The 21,587-nt window shown below is 38.4% G+C and overlaps 1 protein-coding gene across 1 annotated transcript in view; it reads right to left on the reverse strand.

Annotated features, from left to right (window-relative positions):
* LOC140244214 (actin-related protein 8-like) overlaps positions 1-20,939 on the reverse strand; it is a 71,411-nt gene extending 50,472 nt beyond the window's left edge. The window contains exons 1-6 of the mRNA XM_072323852.1: positions 20,772-20,939; positions 19,332-19,442; positions 18,158-18,262; positions 16,094-16,267; positions 9,992-10,102; positions 8,370-8,485 (exon numbers count right to left, since the gene is read on the reverse strand). Coding sequence (XP_072179953.1) covers positions 8,370-8,485; positions 9,992-10,102; positions 16,094-16,267; positions 18,158-18,262; positions 19,332-19,442; positions 20,772-20,939 — 785 coding nt within the window. The remainder of the gene's footprint in view (positions 1-8,369; positions 8,486-9,991; positions 10,103-16,093; positions 16,268-18,157; positions 18,263-19,331; positions 19,443-20,771) is intronic.
* Positions 20,940-21,587: the final 648 nt, after the last annotated feature.

The following is a 21,587-nucleotide window of genomic DNA, read 5'->3' on the forward strand; positions in this document are numbered from 1 at the left end:
TGGTGACACCTTATGTATTCCTTTGTATGGTGCAAAAAACGCTGGGATGAGGCTAGTCGTCTAAAAATAGTCAGAGGCATTCATGCTACAGAAATAAAGCCACGAGAAGCAAGCACAACAAATCCATCTCTTAAACCTCCTAGGGTCAACTTTATGAAGGTCAAGTTCACTAAGCAGAATTGCGATAAACAGTTTCAGCAAAGAACTTAAAAGGAATCATCCTTGGCGACCCTAAGCTGATGAGGCTAGTCATCTAAAAATAGTCAGAGGCATTCAAGCTACAGAAACTAGAAATGTCGCTACAGCGACTGGTTATACCCCCGCCAAACAACATTTCATAAGCTTTGGTCAAAACAACATTTCATAAGCTTTGGTCAAAAAACTGAGGAAGTAGTTAAATCCGCAAGATCTTTCCTTGATCTTCTGCCATTAATATGCCGTTACCATGGCAACGTACTTTCGGGTACTGTCGAAAAATGCGTCTTGCACATCTACAACCAAAGGCACACATCTGTACCAAGTTTCATGGAAATTGGGCAAAAACTGAGGAAGTAGTTTGCAACACAAAATTTTCCATCATTTTGGCTCATAATATGTGAGCTGTTACCATGGCAACATACTTTTTGTCACTGTCAAGAAATGTGTCATGCTGACCTATATCCTAAGACAAACATTCAATATGAATTCCATGAGAATTGGAAGAACACTGATGAAGCAGTTTTGCCATGAAGCATTTTGCCCTATATTTTACCAATAACATGCCGTTACCATGGCAACGCACTTTTTGCCACTGCGGAAATATGTGTCTTGCACATTAACATATTCAGATGAACATCTGTACCTAATTTCATAAAAATTGATCAAAAACTGTGGGAGGAGTTCGCGACGCAAGATTTGTAGCCATTTTTGCCCATAATATGCCGTTACCATGGCAACGTATTTTTGGGTACTGTCAAAAAATACGTCTTGCACATCTACAACCCAAGGCACATATCTGTGCCAAGTTTTATGGGAATCGGTGGAAAACTGAGGAAGTAGTTCGCGACGCAAGATTTGCAACGGACCGACCGCCCGACCGCCCGCCCGACCGACCGCCCGACCGACCGCCCGACCGCCCGACCGTCCGCTGATTCCTATATACCCCCTTCAAACTTCGTTTGGCGGGGGTATAATAAAGCCATGAGAAGCAAGCACAACAAATCCACTTCCTGAACCCCACTGGGTCAACTTTATGAAGGTCAAGTTCACAGAGCAGAATTGTGATACAGTTTCCAAGCACAGGACTTACAATGAATTATCCTTGCTGACCCTTCACTGCAATGAAGCTAGTCATCTAAAAATAGTCTGTGGCATTAACTAAACCTACAAAAGTAAAACCACATAGAGCAAGCACAACAAATCCAAGGTATACGCACACAGGCCAGAAATGTTTTTGAAAACGCAGGGAACCTTGTCTCACTGAGTTTGTGGAAGGGAAAGTAAATATGGTCAAATAGTAATAGGCCTATTATTGATGACAATTCAAATTTGTAAACAACAAATTATAAATGATGTTTTTGTGTATCACGCATCACTATATTCTACTTTTTTCTTGTGGTATTCTTCTAATTTTAGGGAGCCAATTCAGTGAATATCAGAATTTTTACAATATTTATGTTCTAATGGCCTTCATAATATGGGCTGCAGAAGATCTACAATTAATTGTAGTATTATGGGAAGGTGAAATAAAGCAGCGTGTGTGTGTGTGTGTTCCATTACAATGGGATTTCCACAATGGGTGTATGAAGGGAATAATTTTTTCCTGGTATTACATTACAATTTGCAATGCATTTTATACCACTTCTTCACAAATTATCTTTTGTGTAGCAGTTTTCTCAAGCAAAGAAGTGTACAGAATACCATTTGAAATGTTATTCAGTTTGCTAGGATTGCTACTTGAAATAAAACTGTAGTCCGAAAGTTATACCTTGGAATGCAAAATGAGTAGTGCTGATTGTCATTGATTCCTATGTATCCTGTTTGTATCTAGAGGTTTAATTGCCTTCCTAAAGCCACCACACACAAAAATGCACTACGTGCCAATTCCTACCCTGTCATTGAACATGAAAGTGGAGTGTAGGCGAAGCAGGGTTAGCACAAACCAGGGCAAGGATGTTCACACATTTCATTGACCTACACCCATGCCCCACACACAAAAACAAACACGAGCTCCGTTCATACAGGGCAATACCATTAAATTGCTGACACACGTCAGGAGATAACTTTCTTGCAAATTGTTAAAACCCCATTTATATACACCAGAAGTGTCGCAACATTGCTGCAATATTTCGGCATTGGGTCCATGGCGTATAAGAATTGTGCCCAATATACTAGTAGTGGTTTTCATCATTCAGAAAATGTCCCACAATGCACAGAAAAAAAAAAAAAACAATCGCAATACAAATCAAAACGAATGAACATAAAGACAATCTGCCGATGCATAAATGTAGAAACATGTAATCAGTGTGTATGTGGGAAGAAGAACCCATAATGATATGAAAGCTTGCAAACATTAAGCTTTCATGCTAAACTACAAGAATGTAGTCCTTACCAAACAATACACATAAGATTGAAATGATGTAGTTTGGTCCCATTGTCCCATTAAGGCACGACTCCACTCTTTCTTTCCTTTTTTAACCTGCCTTTCGGGCAAGTCACTCACTTTCAACATGGGTGTACTTGCCCGGAACTAAAGATACAGTGTAAGTAGAGGTATTGAAAATAATAATTTCTCACTGATTTCAACTACTATACTGAAGGTCTTTTCTGGTCATTTAAAGTCTGATATCTTGAATCTGGGGTTGAAACAGCTGAGATTACAAATTTAGATACTTCAAATCAAAGTGGAGCAGAGCAGACATTTATGACCATTATGATAATTTCTATTCCCTCTCAGACTTTTCTCGAATTGCTTTTTTTTAAATTACTATTTTGAAGGGGAAGAAGGCAACAGAGGAGGGAGCCCTGGTTCTAATTCTAAAGCTACCGTTGTTTGATAATCCTTCAGCAAAGTGCTTATTTTACCTCTGCCCCAAGACGAAGGTAATTTTTTGAATTTACAGTTTTTTTACTTTCACTTGGCGGACATGAAACTTTACGTGCCCCATTCAAGCAGGCAGCACTCGTGTCGAACCCTGCATAATACACTGCTGAAGGTAAATCGTACTCCTGTCCACAGCTTTGAGTACAATGTGCTCATTGTGCATGCACAAGCTGCAACATTTGCAATTTTTTTTTTGCAGATGCATTTAAAGATTTGCCATACACAATATTGCTGTAATTTACCTACTTGGGTTCTGTCCGTAAAATAGTCACAAAACTGTCGCAAAAAAGACTAAGCAAACGTTACAATATTTCAGTGGCAGCTGTTCATAGTATACGCCACTCTATGCACCCCATCTGCAAAATTAGCGCAAATGCTGCTAATACCTAGCATACATGAACAAAGGGGAGGGGTCCATATTTACCAATGCACAGATTTCTATATGAAAGGCCTTGTGCAGCTACAATGGGATTATTAAACACTAAAGAGAGCCCACCTTGAATAAAACAGTCACAACATTCAGCAGCCTACAGAAATCCTAGGATAACCCAGGAAATATCCTCCTACAGCCACTAAATACAGCCATGTCCATCAGGTAACTCCTACATGTGTCCCTTCGGGGCCGATTTCTTTAATATGCTTTGTGACCCTGACAAAACACTTGCACTTTGCACACATGAGCACTTTGATGTGCACTCAGGATCAGACTTCCTCCACCTGAGGAAATGTGGAAGATCAGAAAATAAAAATTTGTTCTATAATAAATCAACAGAAAATGAATTTTCTCAGATAAAAGACATTTTAGACAGTTTTAGTTTGTGCTGGCCAAATGTAGCATGAAATCTGCAATAATAATGATAATAATAATAATAATAATAATAATAATAATAATAATAATAATAATAATAATGATAAGAATAACAATGTTCAGCAAACATTCCTGCATTTACAGCAGATGAGCTCATAAATGATGCAGTGTGCAGAAACATATACTACAGAATGACTAGCGAAAAACACTGAGCCTTTGTGCCACTCACTAAACTCTTTTGTACTCTTAAAACTACGCTGTAGTACACCATGCCCATAATCTCAATCAGCATGTACATGTATCTCACCTCTATCACAACTCTTAGGTGTGTCAGCAAATTTAACTGAGTAATACAACTGTAACTGTACCCCTGTAGCTCATTTGTAGTACTCGAAGCCATATTCTATTATTTTCAACTATGCTGCTCTTATTCTATTTCCGTCCATCTTGAGCACACAGGCAGAACAATAAAAGTGAAATGCACCATCAAGCACTGCGTAATAATCAATATATGTGTACAATGTATATCATCGTAATTACATGACTAAAATATTTAGCTTGCCTACAGCAATTGACGAGCATCAACACTTGAATTGTTGTCTGACTACACAACAATTACACAAGTCTTGTCAGTATTTGCAGCTTTACATGACTGTACACGTATACAGTCTATAACCTCGAAAGATAATCTACCATCTGGTAACCATTTCTTCAGAAATAGAAGTCATTTTACCACCACCATCGCCTGATAAGGCCATCACTTTAATTTGTGAGTATCAAAGCAATATCCCCACGGCATAATATGTTCATTATTTATTCAGGAAGATATTCTGTGATGTATTCATGCCAAGATAATGCTGTCATAATTCACTAATAACTACTAAAAGTGACAAAGCCGTTTTTATATTATGTAAATGCCAACTTCAAGGGGCATTTCTGGAAGATTAATCCCATGATCAAATCTTGTTTCATTTCACATCGTAGCTGGTGCACAATATCTTCTCTCTCTCTCTCTTGTAAAACCACTTCCTAGGTTCTGGCAGATGTATTCTATTTTTTATTCTTCATTACCTACTGAAGAGATCTCGCTGCAACCCCGGGATTGAAATTCAGTTTGTCTTGGCGATGTGTAGCTCACTAATGAAGCCATTGATATCTCAGGGTATTGTATGATTTCCGAATCACCATCTAATATCTCTGCACAAAGATGAAGAGGCTTTCACTCTATCTTTTACCAACATCTTATGTGTTGTGTCTTGATGCTTATATGACAAACATCTTAACCCTAAAAAGACTGGGGGGGGGCCTAAAAGGCCCCCCCCTCGACATTTCGCGCGATTACTCAGCAACACGCAATGCTCTCGCCGCGATGCTCTGTGACTTTTTTCGTTCGAGTTTCCCGCACATTTTGACACCAAATTTGTGACGCCCGGGGGTACGGTTCTGAAGTTACATAACTTTTTGTACATGCACGTGAGACCGAAAATGGCTCAAAAATGCGATTTTGTGTACAAAGTCAATACAAATTGAGTTTTATCACATGGTTCATATAAATATGCTTATTTTTACTCTCAATGGCTAAAATCAATTTGTTTTAGTAGTATTATGCTTCAAAAAGGGTCTGCCACAAATTTTGCTGAAAAAAACAACGAAAACAAAAGGTCGAAAAAACAAAGAAATACATAAGAAATTCATAAAACAATAAAATAAATAAGAAATTAATTTTGATACCGAATTTTTTTTCAACTACATTTGCTAAGAGTGCTACAAAGAATATCTAGACCAAAAATGAGCACTTTTGGAGCTTTATTTACTGATTTAGATAAAAAAGTCTGATTTCTCGCATAAATTAGCATAATTAATCAAAATAAAATAAAAGAAGACTATTTTGGAAAATTTAAATATACGATCTTGTAGATTACATCGCACACTACCATTGTGCAAATTTCCGCGGCGATCGCGCGATCCACGGCCGAGATCTTAAGGGGGGGCCCTTTAGGCCCCCCCCCAGTCTTTCGAGCTACCAAAATAGCCCAGTCTTTTTAGGGTTAACATAGAAGACATGTGGCTCATGATCAACGTGACTGAACATTTTATGGCAGGGTAGGTAAATCATTTGAATAGACCGGTTTACTAATGATATGCATAATGACGTCAACCCCACGCGACCCTAGTGATTGTAACTAGGTCGGGCAAGCGAAATAAGCGCGGACGCGCGCGCCACACTGTTTTTGCATTCACGCGTGTATTGTCTACGATCATTACTCGCTGCGGATTATCAACAACTTTTGTTTGCTATAATCTTGCTTTGAGATGGCGTCAGCTTCAAGTTCTAGCCAAAGTTCGAGCAAGCCATGGAAGAATTGGACAGTTAAGGAATTAACTGAGTATTTGAGGGATATAGGTGTGAGCACAAGCGGCTACAGCAAGGAGAAACTCATCAAACTAGTGCAACTGCCGTAGCCGATTTGGATTTGCCCATCGATCCCGACCTCTCCCGGGCGGACACCGGCCGGTCACTGCAGGAGAAGCTCGCTCTGGTAGGCTGCTCGTTCTCCGATCCTAACAAGCTCGCTGGGTTTACATCCAACTTTGACAGATTTTGGACTCTTTGACGTGTTCAACTACCTGATCATCAATCGGACTGACTATGACTGTAAAAGCTAAAGGGATATCAGTCATTTGACGACTACCGTCTTTTCGCGGATGGGAGTGTTTCAAGCCTGAAGTTCAACGAGGTTTCGGACACGAGCCCTTTTCGTGTTTTCCTTAGTGAGGTTAGGCCGACCGGGCATACCTCAACAAACCAACGTACCAGACCTGGGTCGTGATGAATAAGTCAACGGGGGAAATAAATGTTGCCTACTGCGAATGTCAGGGAGGTTAGGTCTATCATTGTTTTTGTTTTTAATTTTAGGTCTAGGCCTACGTCTAGATCTACTCTAGATCTAGTCTATATAGGGCTAGGCCCCTAGGCCCTAACTGTTATTGTTAATAGAAAAATAGGTCAAAATCGCCATTCTATTTCATGAAGTTTAATCAGTCTGAGTCTAACTTATAAAAAAAATCCTTGGAAACATATCGATTATGAGAGATTCGTTGTCTAGTTTAGATTTCACAATCAATCATAATGCTTAGAATCATTGAAGTTTGAAGTGATGCGGTCAATACTGTTGTATGTTCCGTAGCAGCAGTGTTTTCCACCCATTTTCAGAACTACTGAAGACAAAATCGAAGCCAAAATTCAATAAAATCGAAACTATAGTCCAAATTGCGTTTGATCACAGCAGAATTTTCCCTCATCTAAGGTTGGGAATTGATTTAGAGCCACACGAAATGCCACGAGGTAAAGTCGAAATTGATGCATCTTACACATGTACACAACATACACGTAAGTCTACATGTGGGGATGTATCGGGGACGGCTGCAGCAGCCGACGTTGCAGGCTCGCATCCTTTGTTTGCCCGAGGTTGCGGCCGTGTGCAAAATTAAAGATCTGTGCATACATTAGTAAACCGGTCTATTCAACCCCTCCTCCCAGAACATGAATTAAAGAGTGAAAAAAAAAAGGGGCATCATAGAAAATCAGATATTTCTATTGTAAGTCAGACACAGACTAATATTGAGGCAATTGCCAGATAGTGTGTCATCAACATGGGGGACTTCTGAACTCTACGATTTGACCTTCCATGACCTCTGACCTTTGTATCACATGACCTAATATAGCACGTAAGATGAGAATTACTAGAGTTTACTTTTAAATACACAAATAATGGTCACGCTTGAAATACTTTTTAAAGGGTGTGTACAGTTCTGGTCGAGGTGAGGATTTAGCTTTTAACGTTTTGCGAGATATTCAGAAACCACTCTATGAGATGTCAAAGAGCATGCAGTTCTAAGGGGTATCAAAAGTTTATTTGATGAAAATCGGTTTTGAAATGGCTGAGATATCCAAAACACAAGGTGAAACAAAGAGATCCTAATAAAGTTGTGGCATGTCGCCTTTTATAATTAGCACTTTATTGGATATCTCAGCCATTTGAAAAACAATTTTCATCAAATAAACGTTGAATCCTTCTTAAAATTACATGCTCTTTCATACAATGTACTTCATAAGAGGCTTTTCATTATCTCACTTAGGAACGTTCAAAACATGAATCCCCACCTCAACCAGTACTGTACAGTCCCTTTAAGGTAGGAAAGTTTAATAATCGAGCAGGGCTTGCAAGGTAAACTTTAAAACTTCTGACATACAACTGAAGGCAGCCATGGGTATCCAACAGCACTGCCTCGACTTTCAGAGGAAAAAAAAACAAACAAACAAAAATTGGCACAAATATATACCAATAAAATTATACTCATGTTTGCCTAGATATAGTGTCTTAACTCAGTTTGACTGGCACAGATATTCTAGATACTGGTCTTTTCTTTGCGCAACCATTTGCTCACTTTTACTGATGGCGCTCGTCACTGCCTCACCTCGTATTCCTGTGCGACAGTCCATCTTCCACGCAACAGACAGACGTCTTCTGGTCACCCACGTCTACTACACAGGCGCTGCACAGTCCACTCCCATATGTGGCGCATACAGATTCCTGCGTGGAAAGTGAGCATTGAAACACTAGCAGAAGAACAGGAAGCACCAGAGAGCAACCACAGCAGGCTCCGTTTCTAAAGCAACTCTAAAAGCAATTTGACTGGTGCTCATGATTGACCGGGATGTCTCTGGCAACATACAAGCACTGTTAAAAAAGCAAACCACAGCGAACTGATCCAAATCCTTATCATACCATACCATACCAAGGTTTGGAGCAAGCAAGCCCTCTGTGGGTGAAGTGAACATCATGAGTTATTCTGGATTCCACGCAGAGGGGGTCACACGCTTTGTAGCAACAGGGTTTTCAACACTGACGCGCTGAACAAAGAGAATCAACTCTTTGTATCAAGATGTACATGTTGTATGTGTTTCATAAATTCTTCTCATGCTGACTTCTGTAATGGTTAAGGTATGCGTTTGGCACACTTAGGGAGGTGGTACACTTTTGGCTCGGTATGGTATGGTAATGAAGATACACTTTAGGAGCGTTTGAGTGCTCATCTGGCAGTGGTTTGGTACAATACCATCTACACTATATGCTTTATAAGAGCCCTCAAACACACCCTCTGCTTCTCAGGCCATCACTTTACAACTGTCTTAAGAATAATGCTGTTCATTTTGATTCAGATGAAGCCCATTGATCTAGACCACTGACAAAAAAAAAAAAAAAAAAATTGACCTTTAGCCCTCTCTGCACAAAAGATGCATTTATGAATTTATATTTCTATTAAAAAAAAATAAAAAAATCTGGACTGACACTTGATGGAATTTTCAGCGGGACAGTGTGTTTGCAGGAAAAAAAATTGGTCACCTTTGACGTTGTCCTTTGACCCTGACCATCAAGGCAAATTACTGTCGATTTCATATGAAATGACATTTATACTCCTAGCTGATGTTCTACAAAATATAGGCTCATTTCTAAAGGGTAACATGTATTCTACAAATAGAATGTCAGATGCAATGACTTCTCCACCTCCAAACACTCCCACGTGTTTCCACATACAAGACTACAATGAAAATCATGTTTTTGGTCAACAATTTTTACAGCAATTGAGACCTCTTCCACCCTGAAAGTCATCTTTGCTACATCATTACAAAATGCCATCAATACAAATTGTACTTGATGCAAGGGATACATTTTATTCTTACTACCTGTAATTTGGGTTAAAAATGTCATTCAGTAGAACTACAAATTTGTGCACAGTTCTGTTAGCAACCTTGAAGGTGATGACATCATTAACTGCCAATTTGAGCAGATAATGTGTTGCGATCTAGACCAACGATTCGTGAAAACATTAGAAACTTTGATACTCTGCAACTCTCTTTCTTTCAGGTTAAGTCTTAACGAAACCTCCACCATTCCGTTCATCAGACTTTACTCTCGTCATCAAAGCCCACTAGAACAAGAAATGAAAACGTACTTAAGCACAAATAAATTCAGTTCAATATACATTGTAACCCCATGTACCAATGTTGTACACTGTAAGACAGTCGAGAGCATTACCTGGTGCACAATAGCAGCTGCAAAGCCCAAATGGCTAAGAAGAAGATTCATGAGTTCTTTGACATGTGGTCTGTGATAGATGTCTGGGATGAGCAGAATCGCTTTGTAGTTCTACAGAGTGGGATACCAAAACAATGAGAAATCACCAAAACTATGAGGTCAGGAAAAGGACAAGAACCAAGTAAGAGACAGAGAAAAAAAAAGAAAGAAAGAGAAATCACACAAAAGGGAAGGTACAATATGAAACAACACTAACAATGTAGTGTATATAACAACAATGCAGAACTTGAAAGAATTTGTAGAGGGAGACAAATTGAAGAAACTCATATCTGAACGCAGAACTTCCTGACAAAGAATTTCCTGAAAAACAATTTTAAGGCAAACCCTGTTTTTTATGTAATTCATGAATACTAGAAATGTTGCTATAGCAACTGAGATGCCTCTGGCACATCCCATTTTTCCCAATAGGTCTATAGTACATCTTGACAATGTGAGATGACAATTTCACATGAGTGGCAAGAAACTGAAATGATATGCTTGAAAGTTTGTTGATATAACCTAAATGCTTGAGTGTTTCTAAAATACATTACTTGAACCTGGTTTCATTAAAATTGCAATATTGTTTCAAAAGAGCACATATTTTAGAATTTGATCATTTTCACTTGACCTTAGACTGCTAATTGTCCTTTGATCTCATGTCTTATGATCCCATGACTCGATGGGCCATTTCCAAGATTTGGAGAGTAAAAGGTTAAATTTTAGCCTTTTCACTTGACCTACAACATGTACATTGTACAATGTAGACCTCTGGCCCAATGGTCCATAACTTTCCCAAGAGAATTGCTATTAGATCTGGTAACTGATACAGGTAAACTAAGTTTCACAAAAATATCTCCAGGTATTGCAGGGGTATGGAGTATGTAGTGAAATCTTAAGAATTTGATCTTGACCTTTAACCTTCAGTGTGTGTTTTCAAATGTTGATATGCACAGCTTCGTCCACTAATACATACAAACATTGTATGCCAATTTTCAATTGGGAAACCTCAAATGGTTCTGAGATTACCATACCCACAATATTGATTACAGGAGGTAACGAGACACAGACGAACGGACAGCCCTCCAAAACAAATACTTCTGATGACACATCATGGCAGAGGCATAAAAAAATGTGATATTGATGACATTCAAAGCAGACTTTGTCCTTTTCATAATTTTCAAACATGTTGAAACTACTTTGGTTGCACCATCAAACACAGATTCCTGGGAAGTTTAAGTGAAATCTTCCATGCCTCTCATTAAACCAAGAATAGTAAGCCGTTCATTCTTTATTCCAAGAAAATTCACACAGTAAACAGGCTTGACGATGACTACTAGGATCTTCACAAAGAAAGTAGTGGGAGGTACAATATAATGCTGTACATCTAAATTCGCGAGGAGAGAAATGAACAATCATAAAGGTCTGCAAAGGTTGCACTGCGTGTGTCACACTGACCTAATTGCTCTTTTTCTTCGCCCACGGGGTTAAAGGATGGTGAACGAGACATTAAAATCAAGAAAATCATACAAAAGAAGGTGTCAAAGCAGAGGGAAATGTCTGTTAAAACAGATTTTTTATGTGACTTTTTAAAATATATTCGTACCACTGAAAAATCGCGAGTTAAAACTGACTGATTTACTTCACCGATTTTCGCTCCAGAACGGCCGTCTTTTCGGGGCCCTAAAATATGACGTCATGACATGGACGAACGTACCCTTTACGATCGAGTGTGCAGCGCTAGCTAGCTCTACATCGAGTCCGCCATTCATAAAGCACATAGTTCTTTGTGAGCGGATGCAATACAATACTGTACCTTGCCTGTCTTTAGTCGCATCTGCTTTATCGGCAGAAACAGCAGGGTAAAATGTACCATTATTTAAAAAAAGAAGAAGAGACGAATGAATAAATAAATAAATAAATAAATAAATAATAGCCATAATAATACTAATAATATAGTCTGAAGCAACGTCAGTAGCGAACCGCCGAGTCCCCGCCGGAGAGCTAGTTTGGTGTGTATGGTAGCCCCACTACATATCCGACGGCGTATAATTCGCGCACTGAACACTTAGTACGCACTTCGTCTGCGCGCAAAGCACATAAAAATGGATTGGCTTTGAATGTAGATGATGAGGATGGTGTGGGAAAACGCGATAATTCACTGTTCTTCTTCTTCTTCTGGTTAAGTCTGCCTCCTTCAATAGCCTGAAGATTCTTGCAGACTGGTGCTATTTACATTATAATACAATTTATTTACAGATACAGTGTATTTACAAGCACATAGAAAATTTGACGAAAACAACTAGCCACTGTGATCAACCGTTAGACGGTTTCGAAATGATCCCACAGATGACGCAGAAACAATGTCTGACGACAGGGAATTCCAGTTCCTTACAGTTCTTGGGAAGAACGAATGGCGATGCGATTCAGTTCTCGAATATGGTACCTGATAGGAGTGTGGTTGCGAGGCTCTCGTTAACTGAGTAGCCTGTTTGATAATATAGTCCTGTGCTGAAAGAGGAGTAAGATTATTGTGTATTTTGTACATCATAATTAGCCTGTCATTTTCTCTGCGCTGTTCCAGAGTGGTCCATTGATGGTTTTAATCAAGGACAAAATTTCGAATGAATACTTTCACCGAATCGTAATGACAGCACAATGTAATGTCTATGGAAGTTCCTAAAAAGCTTCGTTGACATTTTCTACAACACGGTGTTCAATACAACACGGTTTGCGTGCATTGTCAATGCAAACAACAGCGGTCGATCCTGATAACGCGATTTACCGCGGGGAGCTGAAACGAGGCCACGCTAGTTCGTCGGCGACATTTTTGCACTGAAACTTCGAATCGAAAAGGGAACAACGGCATTTGATAGAGCTGGATTTTCTCAATCACGTAGGTGAAGTTGGAGTTTTTTACGTGAATTTCAGTGTTAGATATTCTTATCAAGCAAATAAACATTAGGCGGTCGATGAGTAGTAGGTCCAACCCTACATAGGCTACTCCACAACGTAGATCCTTACGTTAGCTAGGTCAGAGTTCTTGTTCTACCGTAACGTTAGGCTCTACTACTATACTAACTAGGCCTATTAAACGGTTACTATAAGCCGTTTAAGAGTAGAGACTGAGGCGCGAAAGCGCAAGTAGAAATTTAAAAAGGTATACTTCATGGTAATTCGAAGGAAGATGGATTCAATAAGTGAAATTATAACTCACTTTTGCTTGATAGAGTAAACAAGACACGTACAGATACCTCGGTGCACTCAGGCCATCGCCCGCGGCGGCGTGATACAGAGCGTAGCTTAGGTGCAAAGTTAGCTAGCGGTAGCGTATCACATCAGCGAGCGCAGGGCTGATTCGTCCATGTCATGACGTCATAATTTTGGTCACCAAAATTTCGCCATCAGATCGGGTTCAGGTGGTCTAAAAAGGGCCTCAAAACACCATCTCTCAATCGTTCTAAAGACATTTTCACCTTCTGAAATTTAACTATTCATATTCCTAGAGACTTGAGCTTTGCAGAAATATATAAATCACTTTGTTTATGAATACCGACATTTTTTTCTTGTTCACAATACTTTAAGTAAAAATCAGGGCAGGAAGTAATACATAAGCTGTAAAATTCATGTACAGAGATCACAGGCCTTTTTTCTACACTATCTTGTTTTCTATTGTCTATTTGTTCTATGTGTTCTTTTATTTTCATGGCCCACACGGTCAGTAAAAGTGAGTGCAGTCCAGTACTATATAGGCAGTAGTACTCACTTACAGAGATCAAAGACATTTTCACGAGATGTTGTTTTCACGATTTGACACCTAGGGGTGATATTTTTGCTTGCTGTTAAATTCACAGCCCAACAGTAATTTGCAAAAATCTGTGAAAATTAAACCCTCACAAAAATAATGGCTTCTACAGTATAAAGCCTCCATGTTGACAAGATTCAACTACTGTACATAATCATCCTTCCTAGATGACTGCCTCTGAACAAAAGTTTTCATGAATTCACATGCACAGACAAATGGATGTCACTTATGCCTGCAAACATATGCACAAAAACATCACAGGACCAAACTAGAAATGTCTCTATGGTGACTGGTATGCCTCCGCTATCATGCATGGTTCTCCTAATAGGTCTATAGTCCATCTAGACAATGTGTGTGTTGACAGTTTCACATAATTAGCAAAATATCAAAATGACATGTATGTCTCAAATGTGTTGAATGTTCACTTTCCTTGAACTAGGTTCAAAGGGGAAATCCAGTCCAAATATAAGTTAGACTGATAAAAAAAAAAAAAAAAGTCAAATCTTATGAGTTCAATAGTAAAATTTTGACCAAAATCGGATGAAAAATAAGGAAGTTATGACATTTTGAAGTGTTGCTATTTTCTGCAAAGCAGTTCTTGTACAGTGGTTATGAATGTGCAAATGAGTGAGCTAACCATGTCATATCCTCACAATTTTCCATTGATTGCGTACAAAAAAAAATTACAAAAATTCCATGTTTCTGTCATTGAAGTCTGAAACATGTTATTCCTGGTTGAATAACTTCAGGAGCCTCGGGCATAATTGCATTTGAATTAAATACTGGAAATTTCAAAGTTTTATGTACAAATGATATGGCAAGTAGTGAGGGGATGACATGCTCACTTTGCCATAACTTGCAAATTCATATTGACTGTTCAAGAACTGTTTTCCCCAAAAATAGCGAAATTTCAAAATGTCATAACTTCCTTATTTTTCATCCAATTTTGATCAAAGTTATACTGCTGAACTTGTAATATTTTACTCCTTCTTATCAGACTAACTTATATTTGGACTGGATTTCCCCTTTAATTGAGTGGATGTCTGCATATTCTAACAGAGCGTGTATTTGGGGAATCGAGGAATTTTAGCTGACTTTTGACTTTTTATTATGTTCATGCATTGAGCAATTTTCAAGGTATGGAGAAAAATGTGTAATATTACATAGTAAATTGTTAGCATTTTACCCCAGCCTTTGACCCTTGACATTTGACCCTCCACTGTATGACCCTAAAATTCCCTAGAGGATCACTGTCAGGCAGAACATGCATAAATATGTACTAAGCTTCATGATGATACCTTGAGCCACTGAGATGTGGAAGAAGAAGTGAAATTCAGCACTTTCACTTGACCTTTGACCTAGGTGGGAAAAAAAACTTCCCAGAGAATCTCTACTGGATAATACATGTATACACAAAGTTTAAAAGAAAAAAAAAATCCTGCAGGCATACCATATACAATAGAGGGAAAAGTCAGGGCATACTAAGTTCCATGAAAATACATTTGTACCTTGAACCATTTCAGAGGTACGGTGAAAAAAGTGAAATTTTAGCATTTTCACTTGACCTTTGACCTCCTGACCCAAAACTTTATATTGGGTAGTACATGTTAACACTATTAAGTTTCAAGAAAATACCTTCAGGTATTGCATAGATACGAGGGAAATAGTGAAATTTTGAGAATTTGACCTTAACCTTTGACCTTGAGCAACTCCACCCAAAAGTTGATAGGCACAATTTCACCCACTCATACATATACATGTTTCATTAGGATACCTAAAATAGTTACGTTGTCAGTGAAATTGATTATGGATGGAAGGATGGACGGACAACCTAAAAACACACTGCCTCCGGCGACACTTGGTGGCTGAGGCATAAAAATTAATCAATGTGCATTTCAAGAAACAGCATATATTTTACGGGAACCACTCAAATGAAGACTTTGACTTTACACTCTTTGTACATGGTATGTATTATGTCAGTCCAAACTTTAAACACTGGTTCAATAAAGTGGCTCCGCAAGTCTCCATTTCATCATAAAAGGGAGAAGAAGAGAAAAGTACAAACCTGAAGGAAAAAAACAAACAAACAAAAGAGAGAGAAACAAGAACAAGGAAACAAAGAGAAACAAGAAGACTGCAAAAAAAAAGCACACAAGAGATATACTAAAGAAAAGAAAACCAAATGAGATAAAAGAAATGAAAAAAAAAGAAAGAAAGAATGAACTAGAGAAAGATTCAGATGAAAGCCTTTGCACACATACCTGTATTTCTTTCTTGGGAATGTTGAGGCTGTGCTGCAGTATATGAGTCCATATTTCAGCTAGGTCTTGCATCCTAGAGGTAAGGGAGCCCCCTATTCCCTTGTGGATGTTTAACCTCCCATGACGAATGGGCCAGTGTGTGTCAAATGGAGCACATGGCTCCAGGTACAGTGCCTAAAAGAAGGAAAGTAGAATTTGCATTATCAAAATACTCGAAAAACTCACATTTTCCTAATAGCACACGATGAGACATCAGGGATGCCAAACTCACAAACAGCACTGCAATATTCTCATGGCTAAAAAAAAACCTCACATTTTTGATGGAACTTATTTTCAATTTTCTAACATCAGACATATCAAAACAATTTGCCAAAAAGAAAAAAAAAAAACCTCAGCATTTTCTATGAAACCTGCAGTATTTTTGAAAAACAGTACAAAATACTGAAAAAACATCCAGTTGGCATCTCTGTGACATATAAAGTTGTAGACCTCCTGGCCACGTGTGTAGTACTGTAAAACAAGGAATGTTGCAGTGCATTTTAATTTTGCAGATTTGATGAGAGCCACAATCGCGAAATTAAAATGCACATGAAATTTCTTGTCTACACTGTATACACTGAATGATAGAGGCAACTCACAAAGATTTCATGCCGCTAAGAAGTCTGTCGGATCCAATTTGCGAAAATTTCATGCCATGAAAATATTGTTTTACAGTACTTGCAAACACACACTATAACCTGAATTGTAAATGGCAGCAAATGTGAAGGTTTTTACTCACAATACACTCTTGGCACTTATGGTAAAAGCATAAATATTTGCCAAAGCAATTTTCTCTATAAGACAATTTCAGTGAACTTCATTGATTCAAAATTCAGTGGATGAGAGCGATCTGTTCTACAATTGTACGTACGTCCCAATAGTATTTGTCTGGTATCATCTTTGCCTTAGTTCAATGGAGCCCAAATTTTGTGAAAATTTACAAAACAGGAACTAGTCAACACTTACTATCTAGATACTTGTTAGGCACAACTGTGTTTAATTCTGGTCTCAAGTATGCAGGCATTATGGACATCACAATCTTCCACACTGATCCATTGCAAAATCTTGCAGAGACTACATGACATACTTTAAATCATTTCTTTTTTCTAATAGATTTTTTGTAATATATCACAGTGGCAACTATTCCAACATGAGCTCTTCTACTGGACATTATCATGTTTCGCATTGTATACTTCTCCACAGTGATGCCCACTTTTGTAATCTGGCTTCTCGCTACTATTTGACAGAAAACTTTAAATACGGAGGTGATTTCCAGGGCCCCGTTTTATCAAAAGATAAAATCAGTTTTAAATTTCCTCACCACACAGGCTGCTATAGACTTACAGTTGAAATCAACTATAAGATCAATTTTAACTCTTCCTAAAACAGGGCCTTGCAAGTATATTAACCTCCATATCAGGTATGCACAAACACACATATGGAATGAACTCTTGTATCGTATCTCATGGCTCAAATCTTTTAAAGACGAGTTCCAAGTTAATGTCTCCATCATGACAAGAACATCTGCACTGGGCTTCCTGAGTGATTTTGAACATGAAATACATTTCTTTAGCAAAGCAAATTAAAGGGATGGTACAGTTTTGGATGAGATGGAGGATTCAGATTTTAACTTTTTGTTAGATAATTGAGACCACTTCTTAAATATTAAAGAGCATACAAGTCAAAGAGAAATTCAAAGTTCATTCAATGAAAATTGCTTTTAAAATGGCTGAGATATCCAAAAAACAAAGTAAAACAAAGCATCCTAACAAAAAGGCGAGTCTCACCGTTTGTTACGACCTCTTCTTTTTTAATATCTCAGCCACTTCAAAACCAATTTTCATCAAATAAACTTTGAATTTCTCTTGAAACTGTATACTCTTTCATATTTCATAAGAGGTTTCTAAATACATTGTATCTCACACACACACACACAAAAAAAGAGTTGAGAAACTTAAGGCTCATCTCAACCAAGACAATACCATCCCTTTAACTCTAAAATCATCTGAATGGAAAAGAACACACCTCCTCTCCAACCACAACTTCTCTTCCATCATCTGTCCTTGTCCAGACCATTCCAGAGTTGTCATCAACAGATTGCGGCTTGGTAGCATCATTAAATGAGTGAATCTGAATGTGCGTGAGACAAACAACTCTAATCCTTCCACGTCTAATCCACATTTCCCCCGAAAAGTATTTTTAAGCTTCACATTTCCACATATTTTTGTTATGTCACATATACAGTACATGGATGTCTATTCACCAAGCTTACTGGGGCAGCACTAGAAGAAGTACCAAAGAGAATTCAGGTCACTCTTGTCCTTATTTCCCCCATAGTTCAATATCTTTATTTCTTTCGACTTGAAACTTAAAATCAGTTCCTCCTACTTTCAAGTAAATTTGGATCTGAAAAAGTCTTGGTACTTCCAAGAAAAGCAAGCAAATAAACATGATTCTGACTTCTTCTATGACAACATCAGCCTATCAACATTCACGTGATACATGCAAGTATAGTGCACAAAGGACAATCAAAGTACACATCTTTCTTTAATACCAGTAATTATTAAGAACAGTGCTTGTACTCCTGGTTAATTTATTGCTTGTTCTACAGCTACAGGCCCTTGTCATCATATTTAAAAATTACCTTCTCATGCAACTCTTCACATACACTGTATTTTGATAGTAATAACAACTGCATTGAGATACAAAGTGATTTTATTTCACCTGCTGTAGCAAACTATGCATCAAAACACTGCAGATGTCATCTCATCTCGAAATAAATTGCAGTGTACCGACGTTCAAACTAAACACTTGTTGAAAATTAGTGGAACTTTTGCTCCTCATTGTCTCAAGGAATTGTTATATCATAATATGTACATTATGTATGTCTGCAATCAACACATCAAGTTAATCCATCAAATAAATGGATTAGCATTGCACTATACTTCTCATATATTTCCTGAACGTGGACATTAAAGCTGACATTGTCATACTACAAGAAGTCAGTGTTGTATCAATAGCATATCACTACTTTCAAAGCACAACAAGATTTTCTTCAGAGTGTTTCATGTCATGGCAGAGTTTTTGAAAGCCACAGACTATTGCAGTCCTTTTGCAGAGGTAAATCGTTCAGTCAGTTCCTTCTATTTTGTATTTGTCCATTCATTTGTGGGCAATGTAATGCTGAATTACGGCTTACTTCCGATGTCTGTATGCTCTCTCTCCGGTGACCTTGAGACGTCTTACGTGACCAAATTGCCTGCTCCACCATTTTGAGGGCCTGATCCCTCTGACTGGAACTGTTTGGATGCTACATACAATTTAAACCAAAACACACATAAAAACATAATGACTATGTTTGAGTAACTCTTCCAGCTTTTTAATTTAATAACAAGGAAAAGTAGAAATTACGCAGTGCGTAATATATGTCCCCGCCGGAAGTAGCATTTTGTAGCAAAATGTACAATACAGGTCAAAAAATCAAGGTCAAAGGTCAAAGAAGTCAAAGGTCAAAATTCTGTGTAGAAGTTTTGAAGCCCTTAACTAGTGCCATCACATAAAGCAAACGGAATCAAAATCAGGTTAGAAATGGCGAAGGAGTAGCATTTTGTAGCAAAATGTACAATACAGGTCAAAAAATCAAGGTCAAAGGTCAAAATTCTGTGTAGAAGTTTTGAAGCCCTCAACTAGTGCCATCACATAAAGCAAACAGAATCGAAATCGGGTTAGAAATGGCGAAGGAGTAGCATTTTATAGCAAAATGTACAATACAGGTCAAAAAATCAAGGTCAAAGGTCAAAGAAGTCAAAGGTCAAATTCTGTGTAGAAGTTTTGAAGACCTCAACTAGTGCCATCACATAAAGCAAACGGAATCGAAATCGGGTTAGAAATGGCGAAGGAGTAGCATTTTGTAGCATTTTGTAGCAAAATGTACAATATAGGTCAAAGGTCAAGGTCAAAGGTCACAACTGAAATTCTGTGTCGAAGTTTTAAAGCTCCCATGTAGTGCTATCATATAAAGCAAACAGAATCAAAATTGGCTCATAAATGACAGAGAAGTAGCAAATTGAAGATTTTGATCACACACGGACGCACACACGGACAGACGGACACACGGACACACACACATACAGAGCCGTTTCATAGTCCCCTGCTCGAACTCGTTCGGCGGGGACAATTACTCGTCTTGTGCATCTACACAGTTCTAATAGCCACCAACAGAATACTGTAAAACGAGGAATTTTTAATTTCCCAAATTTTGCGAGTGCCAACATCCACGAAATTAAAATGCACACAAAAGTTCTTGCCTACACAATATGCACTGGATGCCAATGGCAATTGGCGAAAATTTCATGCTGCAAGAAAGGCCGTCGGCTCCAATTCACGAAATTTTTATGCCGCGAATATATTGTGTTTTACAGTATCACGAGATGGGATCATAGGTTGATATTGTAATACGTTTGTACCTTCAAACTTTACACTGATTACAACTTAAAGCTCTGTGATTTAGACCTAATTTCTTCCAGGTAAAAGTATCTTAAAGATTGTGATGTAATCAGTAAGTACATGACGCATTTGAATATATGGTTGTTGTTTTTTTTTTTTTTTATTCTTTCATCATCCACAGCGTTAAACTCACTGATAGTCCATCTCTGCAGAGGAGTTCGTCCTCCTGCTTCTTCTGTCCTGCCTTGCGGTGGCGTCTGGCAATAACATGGGGCACGGCCACAGGATAGGGGTCAGAAGCTCGCCCGATGCGCAGCCAGTACGATCCCGGATGGATCACAATGATGGAATCTTGATTCATTGGCTGCATGAAAAATGTCAAAGTTTGGGGAGAAAAACATATCTACACAATTCAAAAAGGGTCACCGCTGCTACGTGCCAGATAGATTATATAATTTTTTTCTGTATGATACATGCACAAAAATATGAGTCAACGTGAAATCAATTTTGTTGGTGACCTGGGCCCCATTTCATAAAACGTTAATAGGATAACAACTCTTGCTGGAATGCCAGTTGTCATGGTAATGACAAGAATGCAGTTTCCTGATTGGCTGTTGCTATGGGAAGTTGCCATTCCAGCAAGAGTTGACATCCTAACATCTTTTATGAAATGGGGCCCAGGATTTCGCTTTCATAGATTCATTGCATTAGAAAGCAATTGCTAAAATAACAAATACACAAGAGACCCGGGGGTCACGCGCTCACCTGAGTATCGCAATTTCACCTTCCATGCATTCTTGCACACTCTTACCTGAGAACATTGGAAATTTAGGTCTGCATATGATCTGCCCCCCCCCCCCCAACTCCAGGTTGGGGGGGGGGGGCAGCAGGCAGCCCTGGATCTGCAATGAACAAACTTGGAACTAAAGTCATCAATGTACAAACTCATGGTATTAACTTTGCTTTATCATTTCTGGTTCTAGAGTAGATTTTAAATATTCCTTAATGT

Source organism: Diadema setosum, chromosome 2, assembly GCF_964275005.1.
Source record: "Diadema setosum chromosome 2, eeDiaSeto1, whole genome shotgun sequence".
NCBI classification, from domain to species: domain Eukaryota; kingdom Metazoa; phylum Echinodermata; class Echinoidea; order Diadematoida; family Diadematidae; genus Diadema; species Diadema setosum.